At 46.9% G+C, this 8,904-nt stretch overlaps 1 protein-coding gene, 1 non-coding gene and 1 pseudogene across 2 annotated transcripts; all 3 read right to left on the bottom strand.

Annotated features, from left to right (window-relative positions):
- Positions 1–297: 297 nt before the first annotated feature.
- LOC109743704 (uncharacterized) lies at positions 298–3,717 on the bottom strand. Its single transcript, XM_073501133.1, has 2 exons — positions 3,463–3,717; positions 298–3,310 (listed from the first exon to the last, which is right to left on the bottom strand). The coding sequence occupies exons 1-2, from the start codon at positions 3,713–3,715 to the stop codon at positions 2,742–2,744; spliced, it is 822 nt and encodes a 273-aa protein (XP_073357234.1). The 5' UTR covers positions 3,716–3,717; the 3' UTR covers positions 298–2,741.
- On the bottom strand, positions 2,394–2,460 carry LOC120972963 (small nucleolar RNA Z105). Its single transcript, XR_005767095.1, has one exon. It is a non-coding gene; the product is annotated as a small nucleolar RNA Z105 (small nucleolar RNA).
- On the bottom strand, positions 2,520–2,601 carry LOC120973121 (small nucleolar RNA SNOR75; annotated as a pseudogene).
- Positions 3,718–8,904: the final 5,187 nt, after the last annotated feature.

An 8,904-nucleotide genomic window follows, 5' to 3' on the forward strand; every position in this document is an offset into this window, starting at 1 on the left:
TGCCTCGTCCAAACATTATAGTGTGGCATGAAACCCTTGTAAAGCAGGTGGGTGTGAAGGATTTTTCGGTCAGAATAAGACTTCGTATTCCCACATATAGGGCATGGACAACACATAAAACCATTCTGCTTGTTTGCCTCAGCCACTTCGAGAAAATCATGCACGCCCTTAATGTACTCGGAGGTGTGTCTGTCACCGTACATCCATTGCCGGTTCATCTGCGTGCATTATATATAATTAAGTGTGTCAAAAACCATTACAGAACATCATGAATAGATAATTAAGTGACCAAATTAATAGAAGTTCATCATCACATTAAAACCAATGTACATACATAGTTCTCATCTAACAACATATATATAGCTCTCCAGAGCATCTAATTAATTAAACCATACATTGAAACTATGTAAAACATTTCAATGCGAAAACAAATGCGATCATAATCGCAACCAAGGTAACAATTGATCCAACGGCGTAATGATACCAAGCCTCGGTATGAATGGCATATTTTCTAATTTTTCTAATCTTCAAGCGCATTGCATCCATCTTGATCTTGTGATCATCGACGACATCCGCAACATGCAACTCCAATATCATCTTCTCCTCCTCAATTTTTTTATTTTTTCCTTCAAGTAATTGTTTTCTTCTTCAACTAAATTTAACCTCTCGACAATAGGGTCGGTTAGAATTTCTGGTTCAACCACCTCCTAGATAAATAAAATCTATGTCACGTTGGTCGGTATATTTGTCATAAACAATAAATGAACCAAATAGTTATAACAAGATAATATATATACCACATCCGAATCATAGACAGGATGAGGGCCGACGGGGGCGGATACCAAAACCATCGCACTATGTAATAAGAAGGAATAATAAAAGTAACAAAATTAGACAAGTAACTATCTAAAGTAAGAATTTTTTTCCTTTCAGAAAGAAGATAAGAACAAGAGGCTCACCACGGTGGTGCTGGCGACGAGATCGGAGCGGGCGATCGACGGCGGTGAAGACGGGGACGGGACGTGACGGACCGCTAAACCTAGACAAATCTCGGGGAAAATGGAGCTCGGAGGTCGAGTTTCGAGAGGAGAAAGATTAACTAGTGTGGCTCAGACATTTCATCGAACACCTCATGTGCATAGGAGGTGAGCTAGAGCACCGAAATGCCCTCCCCTCGCCGGCCAGAAAAAACAGAGCACTCTGGAGTGCTCTGCTGTGGCGATGGGGTATATATAGGGAACTCTTTGGTCCCGGTTCGTGGCACCAACCGGGACTAAAGGCCTTTGGTTCCGGTTGGGGCCACGAACCGGGACCAATGACCCCCTTTAGTCCCGGTTGGTGGCACCAATCGGGACCAAAGGCCTTGTGCTGCCCCGCGTCAAAAGTTTAGTCCCACCTCGCTAGTTGAGAGGGCTCGAGAGTGGTTTATAAGCGCTGCTGCGCCCACCCTCTCGAGCTCCTCTCAACTGCAGGCTTTCGGGCCTAACCGTTCTCTTTTCCTATGGGGCCTACTAGGCCTTCTGCGGGCCTGAATCCTGGCCCACGGATGGGTTTCAAGTCGTATTCAGGCCGTGGTGGCCCAGTAGGTGGCATGATTTTTTTTCTCTGTTTTTTGTTTTCTCTTTTGCTTTATTTGTTTTGTTTTGTTTCTACTTACAACAAAAAACTTATTTATTTTATTTCTAATTACTTATGTATTTTATTTTTATTTATTTTACGGCTGCTATTTTTATTTATTTTACTGCTGCTATTTTTATTTATTTTATTAAGGTTTATTTATTTTAGTTACTATAGTTTATTTTATTTTATTTTATTAAGATTTATTTATTTTATTTACTATAAAAAAATGAACATAGATGCGTTTATAGAGGAAATTCAACCCAAATTCATAATAAATTTTTATGAAATTTACTGTGAATTTAGGTCAAATTCTGTGTATAAGGGCATCTATTTTCACTTTAAGAGGAGCTCAACAAGGCAGAGAGGGACGGGCTTATAAACTGGTGTGAGCGCCCTTCGGTTGGCGAGGTGGGACTAAACACTGGCCGCAACTAGGACCAGCCCTTTAGTCCCGGTTTGTGGTATGAACCGGGACTAAAGGGTGGTGGGCCAGGAGCGTGGCCCATTGGTCCCGGTTTGTCCCACCAACCGGGACCAAAGGGTCCGGACGAACCGGGACCAATGCCCCCACGAGGCCCGGCAGGCTCCTGGCTGCACGAACCGGGACCAATGCTCACATCAGTCCCGGTTCGTGACTGAACCGGGTCTAATGTGAATATTGCCCTGTGACCAAAGCCCAGTTTTCTACTAGTGCATGTAGATTATGTAACAAAGATAATACTGTTGTAAGATGAATCTTTCCAACAAAAGCATATATGCTCCTGATTTGACATTCAGAATGAGTAGGAGCAATTTGTCATCAAATAGACCGGACACCAATTGTCTTCCTCATTATGCCAGTGACAGAATTATACGAAAAGCAGTGGAAAAAATGAGGAAAGGACCTGATGGAGCAAATATTTTCTCAGACAAATGCCTTGATTGTCCACATGGTTTAATAGACTACATCGGACTTGTTATCTGATTTCAACATCGCAGAGAAGTACGAGAAAGCACATAAATGCTCGGATCTCACAACAATGTCTAGTTACTCATTCATGCCTTGCTAAACTAACTTGACTCGATGCCTTGCTAAACTAAACTCTGCTGCTGAACTTCTTCTCAGCTTTCCCTTGCATGCCTCATTTCTTCTGGCCGGCGGAACCCTTCATCCCTTTCCCCCCTTTGGCGCCTCCTTTGCCACCTTTCCCCTTCTTCCTTCTTCTGTGAACATATCCTGACTGAACCACTGCTTTAACATCTTGCTCTTCCGCTGGCTTCTCTGTATCTAGACATAATAAAAGGGGGTTGGTCTCTTGGCCTTGATCTTTGTCAGAACCTTGATCGATGCCAACGTTGCCACCATCATCTTCACCTCTCTCTAACAAACCTGCATTAGCATCAGGATCGATTCGCTTGGCACGTTTGTGTTCTTGTTTTACTTCTTCACCCATTTTGGTCACATAACGCTCATAAGCTTCATCAAGCATCTCCTCCAGTTGGTGTTCTTCATCAGAATCCATTTCTTCCATTTCCTGTAAAAGCTGAACATCATCTTTGACCTTGGTGTCCGTCGCGGCACCATCATCCTGTGGTGTAACTTGCGAAGATGACGGCAGGGCTTTCCTTACGCGTGTGCGCCACTCCAAGATATGCTTGAAACTATTTTTATCCAGCACCTGCAAATCCTCGCAAAGGTATTTGACCTCATCTGTGGTGAGGTCGTGGTTCTTGATACTTCAGACAGATGATGTAAATTTCAGCGGATGTGCCCCTGCTCGCTCTAGGTTTAGTCACCTCGACCTTATGAAATAGCTGCTTCAGGCAGAACATGATGGCGCTGTAATCCTGAGACCTGAAGACCTTGGTGAATGGTGACGAAGGTGCCATTGGGGGCGAGGAACATGGTGGCCAGGCGAACGGCGTCGATGACGAGTGCGGACTGCGCGGTGGCCTCCTGCGCCCATGCGCTGCCGACGTTGGGCGAGCCGTCGTGGAGGACGACGTCGAAGGTGTCGATGAGCCTCCGCGTGGCGGAGCGGCACCTGGTGGTGGTGATGTCCTTGGCGAGGTGGTAGTACTCGTCCTGCAGCTGCTTTCCCTTCGCCTTGCCCATCGCCGCCGCCGCCGCCGCCGAGACGGCGGATCGTGTTTGATTGGGCTTGCGGGTCCGTGCAACAGTACTCGGTTCCGGGCTTCCGACACGGGTCGCGCCAGCCAGCACGCTAATTGGAGTTCGACTCAAACTCAGGAATGTTCGTTCGTGTTGGCGTCCGTTTGGGTGCGGGACTCCCGTCAAATTCGGAACCAACCTATATCCTCATATAGTACGTAGGGGTAGTGGCGGTGCCCTGGCTACACAGTTGATACAAACCCACCCGATCCACAGCCGCTTCTGTCTATGGCGACGTCGACTCCGGCGCCGTGGTCTGAACTCCCGCATGACGTACTAGACCTCATCATCGACCGCCTCGTGTCCTCTCCTCCACGGAGAGGCTTCTTCCCCTCGGCGTGGTCGCTAGTCCGATGGGTCCTTGGTTTCTCCGCTGACTTCGAGAAGGTGCGACGTGACCGTCATTGGGTCTCTGCCGCTGATCGAGCCCGCTTCCGTGCGGTGTGCCGTTCGTGGCATCTGGCTATGCGCCGGCACCTTTCGGCTTCACGGCAGCTACCCTGGATTGTCATGTCAGACGGCTCGTTCTACACACCTTCGGACGATGTTTGCACCTCGCCGCCCCGGCTCCCCACCTTGCCCAGCAACACAACGTGCATTGGCTCCACCGACGATTGGCTCACCATTGACTTCACCGACGCCAAGAAGATGCATAGCTACTCCTTGCACAATCCGTTTACTGGCATCACCGTGCCGCTCCCCGAGCTGGATGCTGTCATCGGCGATGTTTCCGAGCTTTTCATGGTTCGTAAAGTGCTCCTACGGTCAACGCCTTCTGACATCATCGCTGTCATGACCAATAGCCGCAATCGCCCTCTCATCTTAATCCGGACGGGGAAGGGTGTGTGGTTGCCTGAGCCACAAACTGGTCCCTTCATCTACATCGTTGACATTGCTTTTCTTGGAGATAAATTATATGGAATCACGGAGGCAGAGGACCTTGTCTCCCTCAGTATAGATTTTGATAGCGATGGTATACCCACCGTTACTAGCATCGAACGCCTCATTAGACACCCACCAGGTTATTATCATTTTGGCGTGTGGAGTGATGATGATGATAATTCTGAGTCCGGAATCAATGATGTGGGCACTAAGGACAAGGTCACGAATATTGATGAAGGCCATATCGAGGTACCGAGCAAGGAAGATTCCGAGGAGCACGCCTTAGATGAACTTGAGAAGAAAACCGACGACGACGTGATTCTTGAAGGCGCAACATGTTGGATAGATGATGAGGTGCCATATGAACCTAAGGATTTCATCACCCTCAATCGGCACTTGGTTAAGTCATGTGGGAAACTGCTAATGGTGAAGCGACAATTGCATTGGCCTTCTTATAGTATCAACTTCACCCGCAAGGTGGAGGTTTATGAGGCGGATGTCAATGGAGACGCGCACTGGGTGCCGATTTCAGGTGGGCTGGGCAGTCAAGCGCTTTTCATCAGCAGATTCTTCTGCAAGTCCATTTCTACTCGTGAAGACGTGGACCAAGATGCTCTTCATTTTATTGACACGGGCGAGAAATACGATATGAAATCCCAAAGTTTGAGCCCCAGCTGGAAGGAGATTGACTACCATGGGTCAACGTGGATATTTTCTCCCGAGCTAGTGGTTTAATATCTTTGTAACAATATATGATGAGTTAGATCGGTGATTGCCAACATATGTACTCCAAATCAGTGGTTTAATAATTTACTATGTAACGGTATAAGGTATAAGATCAGGTTTTGTTTGGGTGTAAGTTCAAATTTTAATTTGTGTGAGAAAGGTTCACAAGGCTGTTATGCTTTTAATATGATAGTATATAACAAAAGGGCATTCGCTACCGACCTGAAAAGGGCATTCTCTACCGACCTACTGCAAAAAGGACCGATTCGCGAGGCTACAAAAACGTCTTATATTTTGAGACGGGGATAATAGCTTTGTAAGGTTCGAATTCTTCCTTTAGTTTCCTAGAAATTGAACCGTTGTATGTGAATTTATTGCATTATAGAACAGGACATATAAGTGGCTTGCTTTCAACTCAGGTCCTACCAGACTTTTAGTCATCGTTTCCTTGTGTGAATTAGCAAAGAGACACTAATTTTTTCTAACTCTCCGCCACCAGTTTTCACAATCCCGAGTGAACCGAAAATTAGTAGAAAATCACACCCAACTAAGAATTAGCAAAAGCTGGGTTCATTCAACATGATACTTGCTCTTTTTTCCCCTTATCTGACGCATGCAACCCACCAAGTGTAACAGCAAGGCTGGCAGGAAAATAACATTACTAGCAGGCGGAGGTGCGGTGACGAGCCACGCCCGTCTATTAGTTCGATGTTGGCTAGCTTCATTCATTGGCGTCCATGATTTGCTTTTGGTTATTCCTAGCATTTTTTTAAGTAGCATGAAAACAGTATAGTGGATGATGTAAATTGCTGGGTCGGATAGAATTCAATGGCATACAGTCGGAGATGAATGAAATGGTACAGTACAGTCAACACTAAGAGGGTGCACTTCAGATAAGAAGAAGAACTTGGTGGACTTGGTCTGCAGTTCGCAAGTATCTTGGTTGAGTTGCTTTTGATCTGCATTTTCTTGTCGTCGTCTTCTTCGGATGAGAGCATAATTATTTTAGCGGGGCTATTTCTTTGCCTAGTGTCATGTCAAATTCTTCTTTCACTTGGCGTTAGTTAATTTTGTTCAAATCAGAAGAGTTCCCTAGTAGCAGACGACATCCCTCTACTCAGTGCTGATCTTCAATTCTTTGTACAACCATACCTCAGAAAGGAGGACGTGAATCAGAGTAGCGCATCAGCCTAGAGCATGAACACGAACCAAAGTAACACATCAGAATTATGGAATTCACTCAGAGAGAAAGAGAGATTCTTTTTTCTGGAATATGCGTGGTTTTGGGGTTAGGGGGCGCCGGAATTTGCTTAAGGAGTACATCCGTTCTCTTTTTTTTTGCGGATGAAAGGAATATTTTATTTCATCAATCAGGACATAAGTCATTCTTACAAATATCAGGGACGTCTCCTGGTTCCGAACCCAACCACACCACAGTGCGACCTTCTGTCCGTTCAAAGGAGGCCAGATAATGGCTTGCACCATTCTGTTCCCTATGAACATGAGATAGCTTGAACATCCTCTCTTCCCTCAAAAGCCTTTGAATTTGATCAACCAACATGGTATAGCGAGACCGTTCCCTGTCCGGGCCATTAATCATGTTAAGAGCGAAAAGGCAGTCCGTCTCTACTTCTATCGGCATCTCCGTCCAATGCAGGGCGAGGTTGTTTCCCTCCATGCAAGCTGAGAGCCCAGCCTCCAATGGTTCTATACATGTACGCAACTCTCTACAGGATAAGAAAATGATGTCGCCGGTGGAGCCACGCAGAATCATGCCCGCCCCCGCAGTTCTCGATGTGGCGCAGAACGATCCGTCAGCGTTCAATTTTGCCCATCCTTAAGCCGGAGGAGACCACCTGGGTGGGGCACCATTGATGGCATGAGCATGCGGTAATGTCTTTTTGGGAGTCACCACATCCACAACTTGCTTTCCTTTAATTGGATCAGCACCCGGGTTGTTCTACACACCAATTAGTGAGTCCACATATCTTAGAAGATACCTCTTGGATGCTTCAACTGGGGGCGGATGCTTATGGTGTGTTATCTCGTTGCGAACATGCCAGCAACGCCATAGTGTCATCATGAGCTCCAATCTCTCCGTGTCCCGCAGGTCGCAAAGCGTTTGGGCAAGCCACTCAGAGCCCGTCCACTAAAACGACGCCGACAGGGGGATCCGCCACTGTTCTGCCATCGCTTGCCAAAGTGTCACCGCTCTAGGACATCTACGAAATGCATGAAACGTGTCCTCTGACTCCATCGCGCAAAGGGGGCGGTCATCAAAGACTTCCAAACCGCGTCGTTTTTTTATTAACCCACGTAGGTAGACAATCTGTGATCAAACGCCAAGTGAAGGTGCGAACCTTAGGAGGAGCAGGGCACCTTCATATAGAAGCCCAGACGGCTCGTTGCCCATCCGGTGCCCTGCTCGCCGCGACTGAAGAGGACCAAAGATGATCCTCCAGAGCAAGTCGGTAAGCACTCCGTACCGTGAAGCAACCATTCCGCTCCGGTCCCCACGCAAGAAGATCCTCACCCATACGAGGTGAAGTTCGAATTTTGGCAATCTCTTATGCATCCACCAGAAGGAACGTGTCATGAATAATGTCCATATGCCAACCACCATGATTATCCAACAACTCAGACACCCGGCGGAGACGGCTTCGGCCTTGTGGTGTCACCGGTCGTCCTCCCCCATCCCGTGGAATCCATCGGTCTCGCCAAATTCTAATGATATTGATCTTATTTGGTTGCAAGAAACTATCAAAGCATCCTTTTCTTATGTCAATCTGGCTTCCTTGGCTGCCGATGGGATTTTTTTCTGGAAGTGGATCCCAGCCTCTGGCCATTCGGGCGGTATCCTATTAAGGGCGCGACAGGATGTTTTTGATTTGGTTTCCTTTGATTCTGGTTCCTACTTTGCTAGCCTAGTGCTTCACCATCGTATTCTTGATAAGAGCTGGGAGTTCATTCGGGTTTATGGGCCGGCCGATCATTCTTTATCGAACGCTTTTCTTCTGGAGCTAACTGCTAAAGTTGAATCTATTTCTGTTCCCTTTCTGATTGGTGGTGATTTAAACCTTGTTAGGTTCCCCTGGGACAAAAATAATGATAATGTTTCTTGATCTAGGGCTGAGGGTTTCAATGATTTCATCATTAACTTTGCGCTTCGCGAGCTCCATAGGTCTGGGGCGAGGTACACGTGGTCTAGTCATCAACTCGACCATGTCCATTCGGTCCTGGATAGAGTTCTTGTTTCTCCTGATTGGGATAGGTTGTTTCCCCGTTCTTCTCTTGTTGCGGAATCCTCTATTGGTAGTGATCACACATCCCTTCTTGATTCTGTCATGGTTCCTTCCTCCTGTCCCCGCTCTTTTAGGTTTGACGCTTCGTGGCTTCTTACTGAGGGCTTTTTTCACTTGGTGTCGGGCAAGATTCTTAGTTCACACCGTTCCTTCGGCCCAGTGGATGATTGGCATTTTCTCTCTTCCAACCTTCGGCGTTTTCTTAGGGGTTGGAGTCGGAAC

This window comes from Aegilops tauschii, chromosome 1 (genome assembly GCF_002575655.3).
Source record: "Aegilops tauschii subsp. strangulata cultivar AL8/78 chromosome 1, Aet v6.0, whole genome shotgun sequence".
Classification (NCBI taxonomy): Eukaryota; Viridiplantae; Streptophyta; class Magnoliopsida; order Poales; family Poaceae; genus Aegilops; species Aegilops tauschii.